Source organism: Artemia sp. Qi Xiang Cuo, chromosome 6, assembly GCF_049724085.1.
Source record: "Artemia sp. Qi Xiang Cuo chromosome 6, ASM4972408v1, whole genome shotgun sequence".
NCBI classification, from domain to species: domain Eukaryota; kingdom Metazoa; phylum Arthropoda; class Branchiopoda; order Anostraca; family Artemiidae; genus Artemia; species Artemia sp. Qi Xiang Cuo.
Genome location: NC_142799.1, coordinates 68,205,519 through 68,233,112, shown reverse-complemented (window position 1 = coordinate 68,233,112; position 27,594 = coordinate 68,205,519). Strand labels below are relative to the sequence as shown.

The 27,594-nt window shown below is 36.2% G+C and overlaps 1 protein-coding gene across 1 annotated transcript in view; it reads right to left on the bottom strand.

Annotated features, from left to right (window-relative positions):
* The window catches only part of LOC148951544 (atlastin-2-like), a 137,520-nt gene extending 114,227 nt beyond the window's left edge, over positions 1-23,293 (bottom strand). Inside the window, exons 1-2 of the mRNA XM_089091047.1 lie at positions 23,155-23,293; positions 20,139-20,381 (exon numbers count right to left, since the gene is read on the bottom strand). Coding sequence (XP_088947173.1) covers positions 20,139-20,357 — 219 coding nt within the window. The 5' untranslated portion in view covers positions 20,358-20,381; positions 23,155-23,293. The remainder of the gene's footprint in view (positions 1-20,138; positions 20,382-23,154) is intronic.
* Between the last annotated feature and the right edge of the window lie 4,301 nt (positions 23,294-27,594).

Here is a 27,594-nt window from a genome sequence, read left to right as displayed (position 1 = left end):
CAAAAATCTCCATCTACATGTGGAGATACTTTTCACTAAAAACAGAATTCCATTTTTTTCCGAATATTTTTAAGACATATAAGCTTATGTAAGTTTCCAGTTCAAAACTAAAGGGCACTGTCTTCCAGGAATCTTTGGTTTCCGATATAGAATGTGTGTGTGTTTCGTTTTTGTGTGTGTTTTTTTGTGTGTTTTGTGCGCATGTATTGTGTGTACGTGTGTGTTGTATTTTTGTGTGTTTATGTGTTTTTGTATGTGTGTGTGTGTGTGTGTTTGTGCGTTTTTGTTTTTGTGTGTATTTGTGTTTGTGTGTGTGAGTTTTCTGTGTCTGTTTTTGTGTGTGTTTGTTCTTGTGTGCATGTGTGTGTGTGTTTTCGTGTGTGTGTGTTTTTTTTTGTGTGTATTTCTGTGTTTTTGCTTTTTGTGTTTGTTTTTGTGTGTGTGTGTGTTTTTGTTTGTGTGTTTTTTTGAGTGTTTTTGTGTGGGTGTGTGTGTGTGTGTGTGTGTGTGTGTGTGTGTGTGTGTGTGTGCTTGTGTGTGTGTGTGTGTGTGTGTGTGTTTTTTTCTCTGTGTGTGTGTGTGTGTGTGTTTGTGTGTGTTTTTGTTTGTGTGTGTTTTTGCGTGTGTGTGTTTTTGTGTGTGTGTGTGTGTGCGTGTATTTTTTGTGTGTATTTGTGTGTGTGTGTTTTTTTGTGTCTGTTTTTATGTGTGTTTGTTTTTGTGTGTGTGCTTTTGTTTGTGTGAGTGTGTGTGTTTTGGTTCGAAAAATAAACTATTTCCTTAAAATCTAAACTAATAAAGGTTTTTGACCGTAAACTCTAGTTTTTTATAAAAAAAATTATGAAAAATATATTTCTCTTATCTGAACTAATAAAGGTTTTTGACCGTAAACTCTAGGTTTTGTAAGAAAATTATGGAAAATACATTTCTCTGGCCTAAATGTTAAACTTTGGTTATAAAAAAAAATCCAGTTTTGATTTGAATATAAAGTGTTTCCGTAAAATCTGAACTAATAAAGGTTTTGACCGTAAACTCTAGTTTTTTTGTAAGAAAATTATGGAAAATACATTTCTCTGGCCCAAATGTGAAACTTTGGTTAGAAAAAAAAATCACTTTTACTTCTAAAATAAACTATTCCCGTAAAATCTGAACTAATAAAGGTTTTGACCGTTAATTCTAGTTTTTGTAAGAAAATTATGGAAAATACATTTCTTTGACTCAAATGTGAAACTTTGGTTAGAAATAAAAGTCCAGTTTTGGTTCGAAAATAAAGTATTTCTGTAAAATCTGAACTAATAAAGGTTTTTGACCGTAAAATCTAGTTTTTTGTAAGAAAATTATGGAAAATACATTTCTCTGGTCCAAATGTGAAACTTTGGTTAGAAAAAAAATCCAGTTTTGATTCGAAAATAAACTATTTCCGTAAAATCAGAACTAATAAAGGTTTTGACCGTAAACTCTAGTTTTTTGTAAGAAAATTATGGAAAATATATTTCTCTGGCCCAAATGTGAAACTTTGGTTAGAAAAAAAATCCTGTATTGGTTCGAAAATAAACTATTCCCGTAAAATTTGAACTAATAAAGGTTTTGACCGTAAACTCTAGTTTTTTGTAAGAAAATTATGGAAGATACATTTCTTTGACTCAAATGTGAAATTTTGGTTAGAAAAAAAAGTCCAGTTTTGGCTCGAAAATAAACTATGTTTGTAAAATCTGAACTAATAAAGGTTTTTGACCGTAAAATCTAGTTTTTTGTAAGAAAATTATGGAAAATATATTTCTCTGGCCCAAATTTGAAACTTTGGTTAGAAAAAAAAAATCCAGTTTTGGTTCGAAAATAAACTATTTCCGTAAAATCTGAACTAATAAAGGTTTGGACCGTAAACTCTAGTTTTTTCTAAGAAAATTAGGGAAAATATATTTCTCTGGCTCAAATGTGAAACTTTCCGTAAAATCTGAACTAATAAAGGTTTTTGACCGTAAACTCTAGTGTTTTGATCATAGTGTTCTCAATCTTTTTAGGATGTATGGAGCGAGTGGGACCTCACACTTGAGGAGGAGCTTCTTTTGTGTAATACAAGCATAGATTATATTGATGAAGTAAAGGAAATCCACTATATGTCTGATGATAGTGATGAAGTAATGGAAATACATTATACATCACTAGGATTATCATACACATAAGATGATCTAGTGAGGAGGGGACCTTCTGAAAGAATGTGTATTGAAGACGATGAGCAGCTGTCTGCTCATCGTCTTCCTATAAGAGAACTTGAAGATTTATTTTAAGAAATGCCCCCTTTGAACAATATAACGGTAAATGATGAACCGGAGGTTGAGATTGAATGTATACCACCCCCTCTGGTAGTAGAATGATAGTGAAGGATGGTGACGATGATATTCAGATAATTGAACCGGACATTGTTTATTTAAACAGCATTGTAAATATTGATATTTCAAAAGAATAAAAATTAGAAGAATGAATTATTTTTTTTTATCTTTGATAGAGAACTTGGCTGTGGACTGATAATACTCTATGAAGTGATCTAATCAAACTGAACTATTCATGCACAGAAGTCTCTGATGGTATCCTTACTCTATATATATCTAGTATGAGAAAATTAGAATAATACGAACAAATTTATTGTATGATTACAATATAAAACTCATTATACATATCAATAATTAGATCTATCGTTAAATCATATATGACAACTCTTCCACCGCGGTTTTCGTTGTTTAAAATCCTTTCCGTAGAATGACATCTTATGTTGTCTCTTAAAGGGCCACTTTTTCTCTTCTCTTAGAACATATTCATCATAATATTCAGAGTTATAGCTTGCTTTATACACATTTATCATTGGGTTTTCACTGCTGTCTTTTACACTATAGAGAAAGCCCTCTTTTCCCAGTCTCTTCTTTTGATCTTCTTTATCTGTCATATTAAACCTTCTTTTCTGTGAGCTTACTTGCAATCGGTATAAATTTCTTTCCATATCACATATAATTTTTCTTCTCATTTCCTCCAGATTCTTCTCATCTATCTCTGCCTCTATGCTGTCTAAACATGCAGTAGGTTCATGAAAATGTTCAAAATCATGAAAATGTCCTTTACAAATAGAACAGTTGCAATATAAGGAAATTTCTAACTCAACTTGTTCACTCATGTTATCACACTGCTAACTAAAAACTTAGTGAATTCTATTCACAGACTAATAAAAACTATAGGAAAAATCCTTTCCTTATATTCTCTGCAATCCTCTCCCGGTAATATGTCCGACCCTCTGATTGGTTTAGAAGGAGACATGTGATCCTGTTTCCCGTTATCGAATCGATAAAATTCCCCCACCGATTATGTAAATCAAGTTCTCAGAAATTCACTTGTCCCAGTCGATTACGCAATCAATTTTTTCGGAAATCCACTTCCCCTTCGATTACGCAATCAATTTCTCGGAAATTCACTTGTCCTAGTCGATTACACAATCAATTTCTTGGAAGTCCTCTCCCCACCGATTACGTAATCAATTTCTCGGAAATTCACTTCCCCTAGATCAATACATTCCACACTGATTATGTAAATCACCCCTCGTGTCATTACACTTGGCCAAACAACAACAACAAATCAATCCACCTTGACCCCATTAGACATTAATAAACCATGAAAATACATCAAAGTGAGAAAAATCCTGTTTTTTTTATTCTCAGTGACAAAAACCATAAAAACATGCATAAATTATGTATTGTTTGTACTTGTCATAGTCGAGTCCTGGATCAAAACATTCCCCCTTCGATTACGCAATCAATTTCTCGGAAATTCACTTCCCCTTCGAGTCCTAGATCAATACATCTCTCCCCACCGTCAATGTGCATGTGCAAACTTCACCCCTCTTGTCATTACACCTGGCCAAACAACAACAAATAAATCGACCTTGACCCCATTAGACATTAATAAACCATGAAAATACATCAAAGTAAGAAAAATCCTGTTTTTTATTCTCAGTGACAAAAACCATAAAAACATACATAAATTATGTCCCGTCAGCGTTAGACTTAATTGTAGATGGCAGCACATGTGTACTCGTGGGAGTCAATAAGGGAGTTCTACTAGCGTTGTCGTAGAAACTTCAACAAAAGCTCATTTGATTGGAAATTCAAAGGGCTAGTGCCCTTTTTATTTGTCGAAAGTGATTGGAGAGTAACTAGCCCCCCTCTCACGCCCACAATTTCCCCAAACACATCCAATCAAAATTTTGAGATAGTCATTTTGTTCAACGTAGTTTAAAATTCTGGAAATTATGTCTTTGAGGATGACAAACCACCCACACCCCTCAAGGCAAGGGTTGTAAGTTATGCCATGGGGGCATATAATGATTTCATAGAAAGTGTTTTCGTAGAAACTTCAAAAAGGGCTCATTCGATCGGAAATTGAAAAAAATAGCGCCCCGTTTTAATAGTCAAAAGTGATTGGAGGGCAAGTAACCCCCCCCCCCCCCTCACGCCCACCATTTCCCAAAACACATCCAATCAAAATTTTGAGGTAACCATTTTGTTTGAAGTAGTTGAAAGTTCTGGAATTTAGGTCTTTGAGGATGAAAATCCCCTCAAAGCCCTCAGGGCAAGGGTTGTAAGCTATGCCCTGGAGGCATATAAGGTTTTTATAGAAAGCGTTACTGTAGAAACTTCAAAAACGGCTCATTCGATTGGAAATTGAAAGGGCTAGTGCCCTTTTTAATAGTCGGAAGTGATTGGAGGGAAAAGACCCCCCCCCCTCATGCCCACCTTTTCCCCAAGCACATCCAATTAAAATTTGGAGATAGCAATTTTGTTCAACGTAGTTGAAAGTTCTGGGAATTAGGTCTTTGAGCATGACAATCCCCACCCTAGCCCTTAGGGCAGGGGTTGTAAGTTATGCCCTGGGAGCATATAAGGTTTTCTAGAAAGCATTGTCTGGAAATTGAAAGGGCTAGTGCCTTTTAATAGTCGAAAGTGATTGGAAGGCTTGAAATTTTTATAGTAAAGAGCGATGTGTGTACAATGTATCATTTTTTTTTGTTTAGACAAGGGTAATTTGTATCGAAGGAGTTGTCGTAGAAACTTCGAAAAGGGCTCATTCGATTGATAAAAAGAAAGGGCTAGTGCTCTTTTTAATAGTTGAAAGTGATTGGAGGGAAACTGATCCCCCTCCCACGCCCATCTTCTCATTTGCCCATTATGTTTACGAACTAAATGTTGCCTCTGCTCTTAAAATTCAACCAAATGAAAATAGCGTAAGTGTATCCAAGCTATCAAAGAAAGTAAACTGATTTTTTTGGCTAATGGTATCAAGTTTTTTTCAGGTCAACTAGAGGAGGTATGCAACTAAATTTAACACTTCTATTTGTGTCCAGCTTTTTAAAAGGGTGTAAGTTGTGAAAAATTGCTGAAAACTTTTCTCTAGCATAAAAAAAGAAGGCCGAACTATAAAGTCTTACAAAAAAACAAAAAGATTTAAACTATTATTTTCTTTTTCCCTGAAAAATTCCTAACATTATAAAATTAACAAAAATTAATTAAATTTTTTTTACAAATGAATGTGCATTGTCAGTTTAATATACATATACTGATATTTATTAGTCAAAATGTTAATATTATTTGATTAATTAAATTTGTAAAAGTAAAAACATTTATATTTTATTCAGTAAAGTGCAAATTATGTTCTGGCCTTGGGAAAGCATAGGGGTTTTGAGCCCTATTCATGTTAATTTCTGCTCTTTTTTAGTTTCACTCGTTTATTTATTGTAATTAATTAAATAAAACTTTCAAAAATAAGTTTTTCAAAGAAAATTAAAGGCCATTTTAAACTTTAGCTCAACAGATACAAATATCTTTGAAAATTCAAACTCAAAACGACCAGAAATTACTATTAAAGAATAAATGAAACCCAAAATGAACAGAAATTAAATAAGCAATCATAGCAAAAACATAAAACAAGTAATAATATAAATGAGTAAACAGATCTTAAAGCGAGTAATATTTACATTGAATATGAATATCAAGCTTAAAATGAAAAAAAATATTTTCCTATTGAAGTATAAATAAAACTTAAAACGAACAGAAATTAAATGAACAATCAATGCAAACAAACATACAATAGATATTAATGTTAATTAATCACAAAGGCCGTTTAATTAGAATAGATAGCTCTTTTTAAAGCACTAAAAAAACTGTAGCGTAAAGAGCGAGCTATTGACTTGGGGGAGAACCCCCTCACATACGTTATAATTTCTGTTCGTTTTAAGTTCTAGTGTTCCTTCTTACTTTTCAGTTGAAAAAAACTTGTTTTTTTTATTTAATTTCTGATTGTTTTTTAAATAATGCTGTGAAAGCTGGTACTCCCTGACTAGAAAGGTCCCCTATCCACAAGAAACATGTTTCACGGAAAGATTCGTCAGTGCTAATCCTTTCTCTAGCCCCCCCCCCCTCCAGAAAAAATTCTTCTTGATAATGTATGTGTACGTCCCAATCACCATAAAATAATGCTGGAAAGTCCGGTACCCCCTTTATAGCCATTTCCCTTCCCCCAGGAAAACTTCCTTCAGGGAAAGATCCTCCAACATAACCCCCGACCTACCCTTCCCTCCCTCTACCAGAAAAAAACCCTCCTGAAAACTTCTGTATACTTCCCAATAACCAATACTATATGTTAACATTGGGTAAAATTCATAACTTTTAGCCCTCCCCCTGGGGACTTCGGGGGATTAAGTCATCCTAAAAGACATGTTTATCATATTTTCGACCATGTTGAACAAAATGGCTATCTCAAAATTTTGATCGGGTGACTTTGGGAAAAAATGAGCGTGGGAGGGGGCCTAGTTGCCCTTCATTTTTCTTGGTCACTTGAAAAGGGCACTAAAACTTCGAATGTCTGCTCCAATGAGCCCTCCCACAATCTTCTAGGACCACTGGATCGATACGATCACCCCTGGGGAAAAAAAACAAAAAAAGAGTAAACAACAAATACACACGCATCCGTGATCTTTCTTCTGGCAAAAAATGCGAAATTCCACATTTTTGTAGATAGGAGCTTGAAACCTCTACAGTACGGTTCTCTGATACGCTGAATATGATGGTGTGATTTTCATTAAGGTTCTATAACTTTTGGAGGGTCTTTCCCCCTTTTTTCGAAAATCAGCCAAATTTTCTCAGGCGCGTAACTTTTGATGGGTAGAACTAAACTTGATGAAAGTTATATATTTGAAATCAGCATTGAAATCTGATTCTTTTGATGTATCTATTGGTATCAAAAACCCGTTTTCTTGAGTTTCGGTTACCATTGAGCCGGGTCGCTCCTTACTTACAGTTCGTTACCACGAACTGTTTGATTATTTTCGTGTCTTTTGAAAAAAAGACATTTTCAAAAGACAGATTATTTTCACTTGTAATTCTTTCTCTGTGGCTGCTCAATTGTGCATGTGAGGGGGGAGACCTCCGCCCACCACTGTTTACGCTAAGGTTTCGGTTTTTATCTCAAGGCTTAAAAATGAACGCAATGCGATAAAAGGATAACTCAAAATAACATATATAGAATAATATATGCACATAACACGGAGCATTTAATCAAAATTGCATATTATGAGTTGACGCTCACCCAAATCATGGGCCAGGGGGCTCACCATTCCACAATCTATGAAAGCAATCCTGCAATAACTAAAAATATAAAGTATTTTTGAGTATTTTGACGTCTTTGACAACTCAAACGGTCCAACATTCTACAGCCAAAAGAGTCTCTCTAATCTCCTAAATCGAGAACGGAGGAGATAAGTGAAGTTCTGCCCCGTATTGGATGAGTCTCCATCCTCCTCCTCCCCCTCTCCTACTGTCTACACTAAAGTTGTCTTCTTTATGCCAACTACGCTGCCCCCACTCCAAAGACTTTAATAAGGTAAAGTTTTGTATGGAAAGAACACATAGTAAATCTATTATAGAATACATAAGATTACAGCCATACTTAAAATAAGGATAAAATACATACTTTGTGATAAATGCTAAATTATTGTGGCACAAAAAATCCGAAAAATAGTCTAATCAAAACGATCCTGTTCTTTCTGCATCAAAAATGGAATAACCTAGCTACTGTTTTTAGAAGCTATTATTTCGATCCATTCATTGTTGCGTGAAAAAATCAGGTTTGATTTTTCAGAGGCATGTAATTAAGCTGTCTTTAGCAAGAGCCATAAGGCTTCAATGTTTTATTATTATTAATTAAAGAAAACCTTACATAAAAATAAGTTTTCTAAGAAGAGTAAAGATCCATATTGAACTCAGGACCAGCAGAAATTAATTCCTATTATAGTTAAAACTCACAAACACCAGAAATTACTTTTAAAGAATAAACAAAACCCCGAACGAACAGAAATTAAAATTAACTATCTTACAAACATAAAGATAAGCGGTGCAAATATAAATAAATGAATAAATCTTATATAGCTTCAATATTTTTTATTATTTTCTCCAAAGAGCCGCTTTATATGCAAGGGTTAAAAATACCATTTTGTTAAAAATAGTCGAATGGTTAAGTAACAAAACTCTAGCATCGACAAAGCCCCCAGGGCCCGGGACAGAAAGGGATTCTCGTATAAACTTCAGAGAGGTCTAAAGTAATGCACTAAAGTAACGCACCCCCCTAACGTAGTCTAAAGTAATGTAATTTACTTAATTAACGCAAGATTGCGTTAATTCAACTTGCTATTTTTTCAATCCATACATTGTTGTCAATCGCTGTCCACAAGTTATGCAAGCTGTCTATTGTTCATATATAAGGTTTTTATCAAAGAGGTAATCGTATAGACTTTGAAAAAAACCTCATTCGATTTAAATTGAAAGTTTTAGATCCGTTTTTTAAAGTCAAGAATAATTTGACAGTAAGCAACTCCCCCCCATGCCATAAAAACCTGAGACTTTTTGCGATAAAAAACGATCAAAAATTAATTAAAAGAAAACTTTCCGAAAAATAAGTTTTTCAAAGAAAAGTAAAGACCATTTTAAACTTCAGTTCAGCAGATACAAATACCTTTTAAAATTCAAACTAAAAACGACCAGAAATTAATATTAAAGAATAAATGAAACCCAAAACGAACAGAAATTAAATAGATAATCATAGCAAAAAACGTACAACAAGTAACAATATAAATTAATAAATATATTTTAAACTGAGTAATGCTTAGGTTTAATTCGAAAATTTAGGTTAAAACGAGAAAAAATATAGTTTGCAATTTAAGCATAAATTAAACCTAAAACGAACAAAAATTGGAAAAAAAATCAATGCAAACAAACATACAATATATATTAATGTAGATTTATAAATGAATCTTAAATAGAGTGAAACTTAAATTTAAAATGAAAATCAAGTTTGTATCAAATAAAAATAACTACAAACAAGAGTTTGGGTATCGCCTCACTGCAGAAGCCTAAAACCTACTGCGTCATTGGTGCTTTACTGAAAACGAATTATATTACAAATGTATTCTTTTGTATTGTCCTTAATATTGAAGATAAATATTAAAATTGCAGTAAAATTTTGAACTGATGAGGTTTTAGCAATTAATACCATTATACATAAAATATTCAGTTTAATTTATTAGTTCCTTCCAAGATTGGTCAAGACAAATATAGTTTCACTACAAACAACCTTTGGATACTGCCCCTTCTTTAACTGTAAAAACCAAAAGCCTTCCGCGTCATTGGCGCTTCACTGAAAACGAATTACTCGTATATTACAAATTTATTCTTTTCCGGTTCTTACAGCATTGAAAATGAAAATAAAAATTACAGTGAAAAAAAAATTCCTGAACTAATGGATCTTTCAACAATTAATATCATTATAAATCTAAAATTCAATTTGATTTTGTTTATACTTTCCAAGACTGTTCAAGACTCGTATAGTTTTCAGTAAGGCGCCAATGACGCAGTAGGTTTTAGGCTTCTGCAGTCAGATGATACCCAAACTCTTGTTTGTAGTTATTTTTATTCGATTCAAACTTCATTTGCATATTCAATTTAAGTTTCACTTGTTTTAAGGTTTACTTATTCATTTACATTAATATATATTGTATGTTTGTTCGCATTGATTGTTTATTTAATTTCTGTTCGTTTTAAGTTTCATTTATGCTTTAATAGCAAGCTAATTCTTTTTGTTTTAAGCTTGATTTTCATATTCAATCTAAGCATTACTCGCTTTAAGATCTATTTATTCATTTATATTATTACTTGTTGCATGTTTTTTGTTTTGATTGTTTATTTAATTTCTGTTCGTTTTGGGTTTCTTTTATTCTTTAATAGTAATTTCTGGTCGTTTTGAGTTTGAATTTTAACAGGTATTTGTATCTCCTGAGCTTAAGTTTAAAATGGCCTTTACTTTTCTTTGAAAAACTTATTTTTCGGAAAGTTTTTTTAATTAATAAATAATAAAACATTGAAGCCGTATGGCCTTTACTATAGGCAACGCTACAGCGTTGCCTCTGATTTCTGTTTGTCTTGGGTTCCATTTATTTATTGAGGCTGATTTGCGGTAGTTTCACGCTTGGTAGATTATTTGATTTTATTTTTGTTCATTTTTGGTTCAATGGAGTTCTTTACTTTTCTTTGAAAAATATAATTGTGGAATTCTTTTTTTAATTAATCGTATGAAAATGAAACTTGTATAACATCGTGAGAGGGATGTTCATTTGTCCAACATGGCAACAGGGCAACATGTACATGCTACTACTGTTATTAATACTGCTGTTGCTACTGTTAATACTACTGCTAGTACTATCCTTCTACGGCTACTACATCTCCTAGAACTACCACTACTACTATAGCTTTAGTACAATTAAGGCTTTGTACATGAAGGTGAAAATTTGAGTGAATACTTTGCAGAAAACTGAACTAAATCAAAAGATTGTCAAATGGGTACATTTCATCAACGGATTTGGGTATCGAATAAAACTTTCAGAGAATGGTTAAAGGGGAAGATCAATTGACCCAAAGGTAATATGTTTACACTATTACTATATTGTTAAAGATCAACATTTACTCCAACAATAACAACTACTACAACTACTATTACTACTACTACTGCTAGTACTTCTACTACTACCTCTGCTACTACTTCTACTACTACTGCTACGACGACTACTGCTACTACTATTTCAGTTACTCCGTCTATTGCAAGTACTTGTAAGGACAAGAACATTAAGATGAAGTTTCAGAAAATAAAGAAATATAATTTTTATCAAAAGGACATATGGGCAATTCCATTGCAACTGCTAATTTTATTATGTTGAAACTTCCAGGACTGATGAGAGGGGTGACATATATTACTTCTACTGTGTTTACTATTACAAGCATGTCTAAGGGTATGAGGGTATCGTTTTTAGGTGATATTGAGGGGATAAGGTGAACTAAATGACAACAAGACCGTCTGTATACAGATCGTCAAAAAGGTATATTAAATATATCTTGAGAACAGTTTAGCTGGTGAAGTTAAGACTTACAAGGCTACTTAAGGGGGGTGTTGAACTAACCAAAACACTGCTTCTACTCATAGTACAACTATTAGTGCTACTAGTATTATTACTACTAATGCTACTACTACTACTACTACCACTACTACTACTACTAATACTACTACTACTACTATTACTACTACTACTACTACTACTACTACTACTACTACTATTACTATTACTACAACTATTACTACTGCTACTACTACTACTGCTACTACTACTACTACTACTGCTGTTGGTACTACTACTACTACTGCTGCTATTACTACTACTACTACAAGTACTACTACTACTACTACTACTACTACTACTACTACTACTACTACTACTACTACTCTTGATGCTACTATTAATTCTGCTACTAATATTACTATTACTAGTAGCCTACTACTACTCCTTTTAAAGCTATAGTTATTACTAATGACTCAACTGCTACTACTATCACTACTGCCCCTTCTGGAAATACTACTACTGCTACTAAAGCTAAGGGTATTGAGACAGAAACTTTGGGGAATCTTGAAACTACACTGAACTAAGTCAAAACACAATAAGCCTATACAAGTTGCCCAGAGGACAAATAAGCAATGGTTCGGGAGTTATTGGCAGTAAATTTAAATTTTAAAAAGTGTTTTGAAGGGAATAGAGTGTGTTTGGCTTTGAAACAACCAAAGGCACTAAGTGTTTAATGCTACTAATGTAACTAATTCTACTACACAAGAAGTGATGGGTTTTGAGCAACTAATGCAACCTCTTTATTTGGGCACTAAAGCAACCCTTACCACAGATGGACCACCTTTTGGACACTCTAGGTTGTTTATACTAAAGACAGGATTAAACAGGATCTCTAGTATTTAATGTTTCTCTTTTCTTATATGTGTTTTTGTTTACAGGTTGCGACATGGGTTTTATATTAAATTGCCCAACTTAATACCTGGTTTCAAAAAGATTGAATGGTATCATGATGGATGCTGGAACTGCCTGTCCTGAGCTGAATTCGGACGCTCCTAACCTCAAGGAAGCACGGTCGAGGTTCAAAAACCACGCCAAACTGATTTTCAATGGTCCTATGAGCGGAAAAAGTGCAATGTGCTTATCTCCTCATCTGGCTTGGGGAGAAGGGAAGAGACATTTTCAGTACTTGGACGCTCGCAGAAGCAGAAAAAGACAAAATCGAAACCTACCTGACAAAGTTTGACGAACATTTTAATCCAAAAGCAAATGTTATCTTTTCTCGCTATGTCTTTCACAAGCGTGACTAGTTGGACGGAGAGACGATTGAACAGTATGTGACTCAGTTAAAGATCCTGCTGCGTGACTGTGCATACCCAGTGACAATCAGTGATGAAATGGTGCGAGATAGACTTTTCTTTGGAACTAAATCTGAAAATATACGAGAAAATCTTCTGCACTCAGGGACAACTTAAAACAATGTTGGGAGGACCCACTAACCACAGCATACCAATAAAGCAAGAAATCGATGCCATCAGGAGAAACTCAAGACGCCATGACAGGCAGATGCAGTCAAGGCCTGTAAATTCAGAGTGCTATTTTTGTGGGGACAAATAAATCCCAAGTCATAATCGCCCGACCAAAGGCAAAGTTAGCAGCAAATGTGGGAAATTCAACCACCTTGCCCGTGTTTGTCGTAGTGCTACAAAAAGCATAAACAACATCGAATCCGAAGGCAGCAACACAGGCAATGATGAACTGTTCATCCATGAAGTTCTGACGAATGACAGTGACAATCAGAAATACGCTAATGTGTGTCTCCAGAACCAGCTCCAAGTGCTTTTCAAAATCAAGACAGGAGCTCAAGCAAGTCACTATCACTCGACAGCATGCAGTAAAACTCACACCAGATGCCAAGATTCAACCCACAAACCACATCCTTACAAATTTCTGTGGACAAAAGATTCCAATCCTGGGAACAATTCAAATCCGATGTTCCTACAAGGGCAGTAAAGAACAATCCACAGGCTTCTATGTTGTCGAGACAGCCTCCACACTAATACTTGGATTTGCTGCAAGCCAAAAGATGAATCTAGTCAATTTGATCCTCACTGTGCAAGATGAACAAGACAAATTCAATGAATTGTTTGAAGAATTCAATGATTTGTTTTGAGGGGTTGGAAAGCTAGAAGAAGAATGCAAAATACAGCTAAAAGAAGAAGCACATCCCTCTATCCAGCCCGTAAAGATCCAATCGCATTTCAAAAAGGAACTCAGTAGAATAGAATTTCTGGGAATTATAGAAAAAGTGACCGAGCCCACGGAGTGAGTAAACTCTGCAGTAGTGGTGCAAAAAGCGGATGGTACACTTCGAGTGTGTATCAACCCCCACGATTTAAACAAGGCCATAAAACGACCTCACCACTCCATGCCCACATTTGAAGAAGCCGTTCAGAAACACACTGGTGCTACATCATTCTCGAAGCTTGATGCAAGGCATGGGTACTGGTCACTGTGCCTTGAAACCCAAATCAGCCGAACTCACCATATTCAACACGCCATATGGCCGTTATCAGTTCAAAAGAATGCCTTTCGGTCTAGTCTCGGCACAGGACGAGTTTCAGAGGCGGATGGAAGAGGCCTTCGAAGCACTTGAAAGATTTTCAGTCATTGTAGATGATATAATCGTATCAGGAACATCTGATGCTGAGCACTACGAAAACTCCATAAACACCCTCATTCGAGCCAGAGAAAAAGGTATTAAATTCAATAAAGACAAGTGCATCCTAAAGGCCACTGCAGTCACATGTTTCGGTCACATATTGTCTGACAAAGGAATACACCCTGAACCGAACAAGATACGAGCCATCCGAGAAATGCCTTCCCCAACTAGTCAAGAGCATCTACAAACGCTCCTAGGTATGATGAATTATCTGTCTCGCTACATACCCAACTTATCCAGCCTGAACGATCCTCTTTGACCACAAGGCAACCAAGAACTGCTTGACAGGACGCCGACACATGAAACCACTCTCCAGAAGATTAAAGATTCCATTTGCCAAAACGTGGCATTCTTTGAGCCTGCTGAACAGTCCGTCGAGTTGCAAGTTGACGCTTCAATGTCCGGTTTGGGAGTGGCGCTGATTCAGAAGTCCTCAGTAGTATCATTCGCATCTAAATCACTGACTGATACCGGGAAGAAATACTCCCAAATTGAGAAGGAGCTCTACGCGATAGTGTTTGGCTGTCGCCATTCCCATCAAATCCTGTATGGACGTCCATTTACCATCATCACCGATCACAAGCCCTTAGAAACACTCCTAAAAAGACCCATCAGCAAATCATCCACAAGGTTACAAAGGATGCTCCTCCAGATCCAGCCGTACGACTGCAACATACAATTCCGAACAGGCAAAGACATTCCCCTAGCTGACGCTCTCTCCCGCTTACACATCGATACAGAAGACCAGGAAATGCAGACCAACCTCGAATGCTACGTCCACTCAGTGAGGAGATTACTTCCAATCAGCAGTGAAAAGCTTTCACAGTTAAAACAAGAAACCTAACTTGATCCTGAGCTTCCCTCCGTGCGGGAATGCGTTGAAAACAGCTGGCCAGCAGCAAGGAGCCAGGTTCCAGCAGCAGCAGCAGCAGCAGCAGCCGAATTCTGGTTCGTCAGAGACCAACTAACTGTGGTAGAAGACATCATAATGAAAGATGATCGGTTGGTCATACCACGAACAATGCAGAAATCAATCTTGACCAATCTCCACGCCTCACACCTCGGCATGGATAAAACAAAGCAAAGAGCCCGCTCTATGGTATACTGGCCTGGCATGAACCGTTCTGTCGAGGAATTCATCAAAAAATGTGACGCTATCTATACCTACCAAAGACCAAACCCAAAATAGCCACTTCTGCAGCATGAGATCCCTTCCTACACGTGGGAACACGTGGGAGTCCACCTCTTCTAAGAGAACAACGAGTTTCACATGGTAACAGTCGACTACTACAGTAGATTCATTGAAATCGACTATCTGGGCCTAACCGCACTATCCGTCCATCTAATAGATTGCCTGAAGTGATGAGATTACTTCCAATCAGCAGTGAAAAGTGTTCACAGTTAAAATAAGAAACTTAACTTAATCCCGAGCTTCCCGCCGTGCGGGAATGCGTTGAAAACAGCTGGCCAGGAGTCAGGTTCCAGCAGCAGCAGCAGCAGCAGAATTCTGGTTTGTCAGAGACCAACTAACTGTGGTAGAAGACATCATAATGAAAGATGATCGGTTGGTCATACCACGGACCCTGCAGAAATCAATCTTGACCAATCTCCATGCCTCACACCTCGGCACGGATAAAACAAAGCAAAGAGCCCTCTCCATAGTGTACTGGCCTGGCATGAACCGTTCTGTCGAGGACTTCATCAAAAAATGTGACGCTATCTATACCTACCAAAGACCAAACCCAAAATAGCCACTTCTGCAGCATGAGATCCCTTCCTACACGTGGGAACACGTGGGAGTCCACCTCTTCTACAAGAACAAGGAGTTTCACATGGTAACAGTTGACTACTGCAGTAGATTCATCGAAATCGACTATCTGGGCCTAACCGCACTATCCGTCCATCTAATAGATTGCCTGAAGTGCCACTTTGCGAGACATGGCATTCCATGCCTTATGACAACAGATAATGGACTCCAATTTAGCGCCGAAATATTTAAGAAATTTGGAGAGGACTGGGGAATAAGTATACTGACTTTCTAGCCTATACCACCCACAGTCGACAGGCCTCGCAGAAAGAGCTGTCGGAATCGCAAAAGCCCTAATTAAGAAAACTCGCAAGTCTAAAGAAGAATTGCTGCTTGGCTTGCTCGAATTTAGGAATACGCCGATAGACGGCCTGGCGTCTCCAGCTCAGCTTCTTATGAGTAGGAATCTGAGGTCTACCTTACCATGCACCGTTGAGTACCTCAGACCAAGAATCATCCCCTACATGGAATTCCAGTGCTCCAGAGAACAAAGAAAGAGCAAACCAGAAATTCTATTATGACAGTCGCACCAAAACCCAAAATGAATTGCAAGTCGGCCAGTCTGTGAGACTCCAGGTTGAAAACGGTACTTGGGAAAAGGCGACTGTTATCAAGAAGTCAGATCAACCAAGGTCATATACAATCGAAACGCCGAGCAAGAAAAGATATCGCCGCAACAGGTGGCATTTACGAGAGACTATTGAAGATTGTACCACTCTGTCTAGTCCAATAGACACGAGAGCAGAAAGACAAGAAAGCCAGCCCCCGTATGACTCTCTCTTACCACTCCGCAGCAAGTGAACTCACCTGAACCAATACAACGTCATGTCCCACCAATGGAGCCAGAAGATGTACCAACCGTCGTCCAGGTCCAAGAGGCTAGAAACACGACAGAACAACAGCCCGTCCCAAGCAGCAGAAGTGGACGACAAGTCAAGCCACCCTTAAAACTCGACTTCTGAGTACATTGTTCATTTTTGTGAAATATTGTCACTGGGTTTCGACCTAATGGAATTTATTGTTAAATTCCAAGGAATTTTTTGACTTTTTTGGAAAGTTTCTTTTTTTGGAAGGGTGCCAAAAGATAATAGGTTGTGATATTGATAAAAATGTGGTATTATCAAAATCAAGAGAAAGGCACAGAGAGTGAGAGAAACAAAAACAAATACAAACACACAGATTCATACATAAAAAAAGAAAAAAGACAGACACTGGGACAAGCAAACACCTATCCAGACACAGGCAAAGAGAATTAGAGAGACAAAAATACATACAACCACATAGATCCAGACATACAAAAAGATAAGACAGACACTGGGACAAGCAAACACCCACCCAGACAAACAGGCACAGAGATTGAGAGACAAAAACAAATACAAACGCTCAGATTCAGACATACCAACAGGCAAAGACAGACTTTGGGATAAGCAAACACTCACCCAAACATACAGGAACAGAGACTGAGAGAGACAAAAACACATACAAACACACAGATTCCGTCATTCAAACAGACAAAGACAAACACTGAGACAAAACAAAGAACCGCCCAGACACAAAGGCACAGAGATTGAGAGAGACAACAACACATAAAAAACACAGATTCACACATACAAACAGAGAAAGACTGACACTGGGACAAGCAAAAAGCCAACCCACAGACACACAGGCAGAGAGGGTAGGATAAAAATCACATAAAATACACAGATTCAAACATACAAACAAAGACAGACACTGGGACAGGCAAACGCCAACCCAAAAACACAGGAGCAGAGAGTAAGAGATACAAAAACACTTACAAAGACACAAATTTGGACATACAAACAGACAAAAGCCAACACTTAGTCAGGAACAGAGAGTGAGAGAGATGAAAAAATACAAACACTCAGATTCAAACATACAAACAGAGAAACACAGACACTGGGACAAGCAAATACCCACACAGACACATAGGCACAGAGAATTAGAGAGACAGACACACATATAAACATACAGATTGCGACATTCAAACAAAGACAAACACTGGGACAAAATAAACAACTGCCCAGACGCACAGGCACAGAGAGGGAGAGAGACAAAAGCACATGCAAACACACAGATTCAGACATAAAAACAGACAAAGACAGACACTTGAACACGAAAACAGCCACCCAGACACAAAAGCATAGAGATTAAGAGAGACCAAAACAAAACAAAAACACACAGATTTGCATATACAAACAGACAAAGACAGACACTGGGAAAAGCAAACACACGCCCAGAGACACAGGCAGAGAGAGTGAGAGAGACAAAAACACATAAAAACACACAGATTTCGATGTTCAAACACAGCAAGACAAACACTGGGACAAAGAACCAACCACCCTGACGCACAGACACAGAGAGTGAGAGAGACAAAAGCATATGTAACACACAGATTCAGACATAAGAACAGACAAAGACAGACACTGACACAAGCAAACAGCCACCCAGACACACAGGCATAGAGAGTAATAGAGAACTATTAATAAATAGAAATAAGTAATAGAGAATTGTCCAAATAAGATGTTCCATCTGTGGTATAGGCTAGCTTTAGATCCCAAATAAGGAGTTAGAATTATTAGCTGAAGACCCATTACTACTTACGCAAGCTAAGAGTATTAATGTGAAACTTTCAAGGAATATTTAGCGGATACTGAACTAAATCAAAACGAGCTACTAGCATGTAAATTGTCAAAAGGTCGAAGCGATATCTCAGGAACGGCTCACATTATTAAGTTTGAACTTTCAGGTTAAGTTGTGGTGAATTTCGAAATACCCAGAAGGCACTATACGTGTAATATTAATACTACTATTACGATTGCTGCTGCCCATTATCTTTCAAAAATAAATCAAAAGGCATTGTGTATTTATTGGCTGCCAATAAGAAATCTCAGGAATATCCGAAGAACGGCTGAGGATGTTAAGTTAAGACTTTCAGGCTACTACTATTTCTCTTTCTTCTCTTTCAATTTAAACAAATCAAGTTTATTAAGAGCGTAAGTGTATCCATGTTTTACAAGAAAATAGATAAATTTTTGAAATGGCATTAGGTTTTATTTTCCAGATAATCTTGAGGAGGTACAAAACTGAATTAAACAATACCATTTTGGTCCAAATTTAACAGACCTAACTGGGTATATTCGTCTTTTTAGAGGACTCACGCAAGGTTTTTTTAAGTCCTACTATGTTTAACATTCTAACGACCACTTGGACAATTAATGGTTGGATTTATAGTGACCTTTGTGGTTTTAGTTTAATATGCTATACAGATGAGGATTGATATGCTATGCAGACTAGGACAATTAATGGTTAGATTTGTAATGACCTTTGTGGTTTTAGTTTTTTATGCTATGCAGATGATGCCCTGCTTATCACTTCGAGTCTTTCTACTTAACAGGCGAACCCTAATTCTTTTATTTCTGGTTATAAAATCCTAGTGCTTGATGTTAATGCTTCTAAGACTGAGTTTCTTGCTAATAATGCTTGAGGTAAAGCTATATCTTCTCTATCTGTTATTGTAGCAGGTAAATCTATTATAGAGTCTTCATCACTGAAATTCCTTGGCCTCGTTTATGATCCAAATAAGTGTAGTACTCCAAGGAATCCCTGATTCAGCAGAAAAAAAATGAATTTTGTGTCAATTTATCTAGCATAAACAAAAAGGTCTGGAATTCCTTTCCAGATTCAATTCGGGAAGCAGAAAGTGTGCCACAATTTATAAACTGGTTAAAGAAGCATCTCTTTGTGGGCAATTGTTGAGTGTGGGACTGGATTGCGAGAGAGGACAATTTAAGCATGTCTGTTTTTTTCTGTCAATAGTATTTTTTTTTTTATTTATTGTTCTTTAGTTATTATTATCATTTCTTTTTTGTTCTTTGTTTGTGTTTATTTCAGTGATGTTTATTTTGTGTGTTTACTTTGGTTGGTTGTGTAATTTAGTAATTGTGTGCTGGTTGCGCTTTTCAAGCATATTTGTGCTTTGTTTATAACCGGTCGTCAAGCTGGCATGAATTATATTTAATAAAGATGTTGAATGTTGAATGTGAAATCTATCATAGCTGTTTCAACTATCACAAATTGGTTAAGTTACTCAATACAAGAAGAAAAAAACATGCCTGTCTTTTCAGGTATCGCAGCATGAAATTCAAAAGAAATGACTTCCCTTTTCTGAATGCTCCAGCAACGGAAATGATTGCAATAGGTTTGTCTCTACAATACTCCTGACTGAGTATATTAGCCAAAGCTTCTTCATCCAGGCTAAATGTATGATCTTCGTTAGCTCTAACAATTTGAACTGCATGTCCTTCAGTAGGTGCATCTTTAACTTCTTCCATTTTTAATGCCTCTTCAATAACACCCTGTCAAGACAATTTTCATCAATAACTTGATGCAAAAAGTGCCTTTAAACGCAAAGAAAGGTTGATAAACACAATCTAATAAATTGATAAATAAGAGGGGGCTTCCTTTATAAGACTGGTCCACTGGACAATCTCTACCTGACATCCTGGGATTATCTGGCTTAAAAAACCATCTAGATTGGTCACGAGTTTGAGCAGATTTGTCAAGAGCCTTAATAATGGAAAAAAATATTCATTTTACTAACGTCATATTTATTAGCACATTTTGAGAGCATATATGTGTATATTTTGTCGCAAGAGTGGTTGTATCGTTTAAATCTCTGTGACGCAGGCAAAATTACATAAGGAACATAGCTTAGTCTAAAATATAGAAGTGTATTAAGTCTTTTTGCATAGGAATTCGCCAATTTGTAATACTTAGAGGACAAAGCCGTAAACCAACAATTGCTAAACTGAACAAAATTGACTATCAGATAAGATAAGATCAAAAAGGGAATCTGAGAAATGTAAATTCACTATGGGTAAAAATTAATAGCCTAGACCATCAATGGGACAAGAACAATTCAAGCAGCAAGGACAAAGGGCATTGAAGAAATATCTGAAGCATTGATAAAAAAAAAACAATAAAGAGCAGAAAAATTTACTGGTTTCGTAACATGTAATAATTGTAACGGGTCAAAAACGAAAGTGTAGAACAAACAGTGTGGTTAAAAGACAGTAGTGAAAATAAGAAGTCAAAAACAAAAGTGAAAAAAGAAATATACAGTTACAAGACATGTGATAATGAGGATCAGAACGAATCAAAACTGAAATTGGTGAACAAAGAAGACATTTTAAGCAGTTTCCTAACACCTAAAGGAAAAAGCATAAATTAGCGATTGCTCAAAATGAACAAACTGGACCAGCAAATGTAAAAACGAAAGTGAAGAACAAGAAAATATGTAGTCACAAGATATACAATAACGAGGACCAGAACACAAAAAGTGAAAATGAACAACAAAGAAATATGTGGATGGAAGAAATATGACAGGAAGGACAAAGTAATCAGCGGTTCGAAAATAAGTGGCAGTTAGAATTACAAACGAGTATCACAATGTGTCAAAATGAAAGTGAAAAACAAAGAATTTTGTGGTTAGTGCACACAAAAAAGCAAGTATAAGAACGTGTCAAAAATGAAAGTGAAGAAAAAATATTCTGCTGTTAGAAGATAAGAGACAGCAAGAATCAGAAGAAGTAAAAATGACAGTGAAGAAGACAAAAATAATAAGTTAGAAGAACATTGTTATCACAATCTTCAACGCCAACAAACTGTGGAACAAAACCCTGTATAATATAATAAAACTTCAATAAACTAAAAAAGTTTTAATGATAAGGGGCACAAACAAATCGGATACTTGAACTAATTTTTGCTTTAGTTTTGCTCAACGTAAGGATCGAGTCATCAATAGTCATAACGTTTCAGCTTCAAGGTAGACAAATTATCACAAAATAAATTTTGCAGCACATCCATCACATAATTCTGAAGGTGGTTTTGGACCGCCTTCATATAGCCAATTGAACTTTTTAAACCTTGATTAAGCTGTTGAAAAACGTCTTGCAAATCCTTTAAATTGTGCAAACTGTCGTAACCTAATGAATCTATTGGAAGGAATGTTGCGAGGCACAAACAACGTATCCAAAAGGATACATGGAAATGCCAGAAGTAGTGGGTGATGCAAATCAACCTGCTGAATCACAAGGACAAAAGCCTTGGTTAGAAGACAAGTAACAATCAAAATCAATCATATAAAAGTGTGTAACTTAGCCATGCCTGGCACCAGCGTTAAAACCACAGGTCTCCCACTCTTATACTATCATGTATGTTTTATCCACAGTTTCTAAGCAAAAAAAAAAAAATATAGCTATAGCTGGGACACCTCTATAATTGGGACCTATATATATATATATATATATATATATATATATATATATATATATATATATATATATATATATATATATATCCTAAATACTATGTACGATTTGTTGCATTAATCAACTTATTTTTCTATTTTGAATTTACGAAGAATTTATGAAAATTTATCTGATTGAATAAATGCCCCAGTTTAGCCCATCATTATACCCCAGTTATGGAGGTTACCGGGATAACTGGGACAAAATTACTTACTCTAGAGTTTTGCCAGTTTAAAAAAGGTAACAGTGCTAAAAATCAATACAAATTACCGGAGAAACTATAATGTTTAGGCTAACGGTTGGTCTTTGAAGCGTTTGGATAGCTTCATCAGGACTCCAGCCTTACCCAAAGAAGATTTTTTGTCCCAGTTATGGCCTGTCACCCCTACTTAGAACTCCACAGATAGTTACAAAGCTACTTTGTTGCAACATTCACGCCGTGACTGTAGGATATACTACTACTTTGTCTAAGGCTTGGACTTATTATCAATAGCTCAGCTAGTTTACTTTTCTTTGGGAGATATTGAAGTGTCATTTTAGATATTTTATTTTTTTTAGATATTCAAATCAAACAAAAATAATGTCTGGAAAAATAATATCTTCAGTTTTGTTTGTGCTTCAAAAGGAGGAAATTCCTTCCATTCAAATAGTCGTTGCCACTCTGTTTTAGCTTTAACTGATTTGATCTTAAAAATAGCTCTCTATTGTGCCATATTCTTATATCATACACTTGAATATGAATTTGTTTTTTCTCCAAATTTTTCCCAATCACTAAGATTCAGAACTGTATACTGTTAAGCAAATCTGTAAATGAACTTACCAAAAGTTTAATAATAGTTCTCACTTTGTTCGAAAAACAATACTCAACTAATTTGATTTATGTTTTAAAATTTTCATGTAATTTTTTACAATATTTATCAACAATAGCTAATGTTTATTTAGTAACAAGTGACTTTTAAAGGGTCAACAGATAAGATAAAAACAACTATGCAAGAAAGTTAAAAAATTACATACAGATATGACTTTTTTTATATAAATTTTTCAATGTTTATCTAGACATTATCTAATGCTTAGTTGATAGTATGTACATTTTTGAAGGTTTTACTGATCTTAAATTTGTCATCATTTATACAAGAAATAATATAAAAAGAGAGTTTTATTGGTCATATCGTTCACCAAACTGTGTCTATGCGTGTGTGCAGTATGTCGTTTAGGGGTGAGGGGGGGATGAGGGGGTTGGGGGTAGCCACCCCCCATAATTTGGAGAAAAAAACATTAAGTAACTTTAAAACTATTACTAGCTTTAAGTGTCAACTTCGTTCTTTTATTTGAGCAGATGATTAATTTTAAGCATTTCATCCTCGTTTTTAATATAGAAAACTCGAAAAACAAAGGTCCATTACACTTCCTAATATGTCCAACATTAATATTTATACAAATATGCCGCCATTGAAACCTTATCGTTAAGTAAATAGGAGAGCCTAGTTAATGATGAAATTGGGAAAATGTACACCGCGTTTGTTGCGGTCAAAATTTCCCCTGATAGTTAAAGGTTTTTTACTTCCTAAAACCGATCAGTTCAAGATGAGATTTGTTCTTTTTAAAACTTTCGGAAATGGGTATGAATATGGCTTCTACATCTGCAAATAGGACAGAAATGGAATCACTGAAAAACAAGAGATCATTGAAAACAAGAAAATTTTTATTGAAAAACATGAAAAAGAAATCATTAAAAAGAAAATAAGACTAAGTGGTTTTGTTTTAATGATGTTCGTACTGTAGCCAGGTAGTTCAAATCGGTTGTAGCTTAGTTGTAGAAGAGTAGAGATGACCCTAAAGGTCCCGTACGAACCACGTGGTTTATGGTCTAAATAAGGGCATAGCCTCCCTAGGGAGAATGATTGCGTAATGGGGTCAATGACCTCTTTTTCCAAGGTCGATTTATTTGATGTTTCTATGTGTAATAGCTCCGGGACGAAGGTTGCACATGCGCATTGAATTCTAACGGGAGCAATGTTATTGATCTAGGACTCGAGGGGGAAGTGAATTTCCGAGAAATTGATTGCATAATCGAGGGGGAAGTGAATTTCCGAGAAATTGATTGCATAATCGAAGGGGAAATTATTGATTCACGAAGGGGAAATTAAGAAACAAACATGGCTTCTTTAATCTGTGATTTACATAATCGCCAGGGGAAATTATTGATTCACGAAGGGGGGAATTATGAAACAAACATGGCTTCAGTGTGGTTTGGTTAGCTTAACCTGAGAAATTGATTTACATAATCGGTAGGGAAAATTGTTGATTCACGAAGAGGGAATTAAGAAACATTAAGGCTTCTTTAATCTGTGATTTACATAATCGCTAGGGGAAATTATTGATTCACGATGGTGGAATTAAGAAACAAACATGGCTTCATTGTTGTTTGGCTAGCTTAACCTGAGAAATTGATTTACATAATCGGCGGGGAAATTGTTGATTCACGAAGAGGGAATTAAGAAACATTAAGGCTTCTTTAATCTTTAAGCCTGAGGGATTTATTTATTATTGTTGTTTTTGGACAAGTGCATGCCATAAACCACGTGGTGCTGTCACGAGTCAGAACACCTGTGCTGTCGACCTCAATTCACCTATCGTGAATCAATAATTCCCCTTAGAAACAACAAATTAATTTCCCTTTCTTGACAGATCAATCAATCAATGACATCATCTGTCAGACTTTAAAAATTTTCGCCTAGAAACATTTCTCCAGGAATAGATCCAGGTCATTAATGTCTTTGCCTCGGGAACAGTTCTACTGGTCGAACTCCAAAGGATATTAATAACCAAAAGCCATGGAAACAATTAGGCAAGAAACATCTTAGCGATGAATTGTTTTAGCGTGCGAGAAGGTTTCCTATTAATTTGAAATGCGTTAGCACAGAGATGCCAATAACAAAGGAACACGCTGAATTTGCGTTTAGGGATTATTTGGGCGAAACTGTTTTAGACAGGTAATGGAACTATTTCGGCGAAACAGATAGAGACATTTTAAAAGAATATTTTTGAAGAGATTTTAGAAGAGAATTTAATGGTGAAACTCTGTGGTCGTTATAATACACAAGTTTCATTTGAACAGTGTTGTGAGGTCCTCTAACCCAACCCCAAAGGGTTCCAATCCTCATACCCCAACCCCGAAGGAAGCCCCCGGTCCTCAAAGGTCCACCGGGCTCCCAAAGGCCCTCTACCGGTCCCCAAATGTCCCCCAGGCCCCCAACTGCCCCCCCGGACACTCAAAGGTCCTCCAAGCTCCCAAAGGGCCACCGACACCCCCAAAGGCCCACCCCAGACCCTCAACGGCCATCCCCGGGCCCCCCAAAGGCCCATCGAGCTCCCAAAGGACCAACGGGGTCCCAAAGGCCATCCACCGGTCCCCAAATGTCACCCAGACACCCAAAGGCCCTCCCTGTGCCCCAAAGGCCCTCCCTGTGCCCCAAAGGCCCTCCCCCGACCCCCTCCTCCTCCTCCCACCTCCTCCTCCTCCCACCTCCTCCTCCTCCTCCTCCTCCTCCTCCTCCCACCTCCTCCTCCTCCTCCTCCTCCTCCTCCTCCTCCCACCTCCTTCCTCCTCCTCCTCCCTCCTCCTTCTACCTGCTCCTCCCCCCCCCCCATTCCCTCATCATTTTTCATACTTTTTTGTGCATTGAGACACAGAACGACCCCCTGCCCCCGGCCCCTCCCCCTCCAAAGGTCTGATTTTTTCAAAGTTCATTTTGAATTTCTTTCATTGAAATGCAAGAGTTGGAATATTTCAGTAGTGTTTGGTTGTGGTTTACCTTGTCACAGTTACATTTTCTTGATTTTTCAAAGTTCATTTTGAATTTCTTTCGTTGAAATGCAAGAGTTGGAATATTTCAGTAGTGTGATGTTGTAGTTTACCATGTCACAGTTACATTCCCTTAATTTTTCAAAGTTCATTTTGAATTTCTTTCGTTGAAATGCAAGAGTTGGAATATTTCACTAGTGTGATGTTGTAGTTTACCCTGTCACAGTTACATTCCATTAATTTTTGATAGTCCATTTTGAATTTCTTTCGTTGAAATGCAAGAGTTGGAATATTTCAGTAGTGTTTGGTTGGTGTTTACCTTGTCACAGTTACATTTTCTTGATTTTTAAAAGTTCATTTTGAATTTCTTTCGTTTAAATGCAAGAGTTGGAATATTTCACTAGTGTGATGTTGTAGTTTACCCTGTCACAGTTACATTACCTTAATTTTTCATAGTTAATTTTTAATTTCTTTATTTGAAATGCAAGAGTTGGAATATTTCAGTAGTGTGATGTTGTAGTTTACCCTGTCACAGTTACATTCCCTTAATTTTTGATAGTTCATTTTGAATTTCTTTCGTTGAAATGCAAGAGTTGGAATATTTCAGTAGTGTTTGGTTGCGGTTTACCTTGTCACAGTTACATTTTCTTGATTTTTCAAAGTTCATTTTGAATTTCTTTCATTGAAATGCAAGAGTTGGAATATTTCAGTAGTGTTTTGTAGTGGTTTACCTTGTCACAGTTACATTTTCTAGATTTTTCAAAGTTCATTTTGAATTTCTTTCGTTGAAATGCAAGAGTTGGAATATTTCAGTAGTGTTTGGTTGCGGTTTACCTTGTCACAGTTACATTCCCTTAATTTTTCAAAGTTCATTTTGAATTTATTTCGATGAAATTCAAGAGTTGGAATATTTCACTAGTGTTTGGTTGGGGTTTAACATGTCACAGTTACATTCCCTTAATTTTTCAAAGTTCATTTTGAATTTCTTTCGTTGAAATGCAAGAGTTGGAATATTTCACTAGTGTTTGGTTGCGGTTTACCTGGTCACAGTTACATTCTCTTAATTTTTCAAAGTTCATTTTGAATTTCTCTCATTGAAATGCAAGAGTTGGAATATTTCAGTAGTGTTTGGTCGTGGTTTACCTTGTCACAATTACATTCCCTTAATTTTTCAAAGTTCATTTGAATTTCTTTCATTGAAAAGCAAGAGTTGGAATATTTCAGTAGTGTTTGGTTGCGGTTTAACTTGTCACAGTTACATTACCTTAATTTTTAAAAGTTAATTTTTAATTTCTTTCGTTTAAATGCAAGAGTTGGAATATTTCACTAGTGTTTGGTTGCGGTTCACCTTGTCACAGTTACATTTTCTTGATTTTTCAAAGTTCATTTTGAATTTCTTACATTGAAATGCAAGAGTTGGAATATTTCAGTAGTGTTTGGTCGTGGTTTACATTG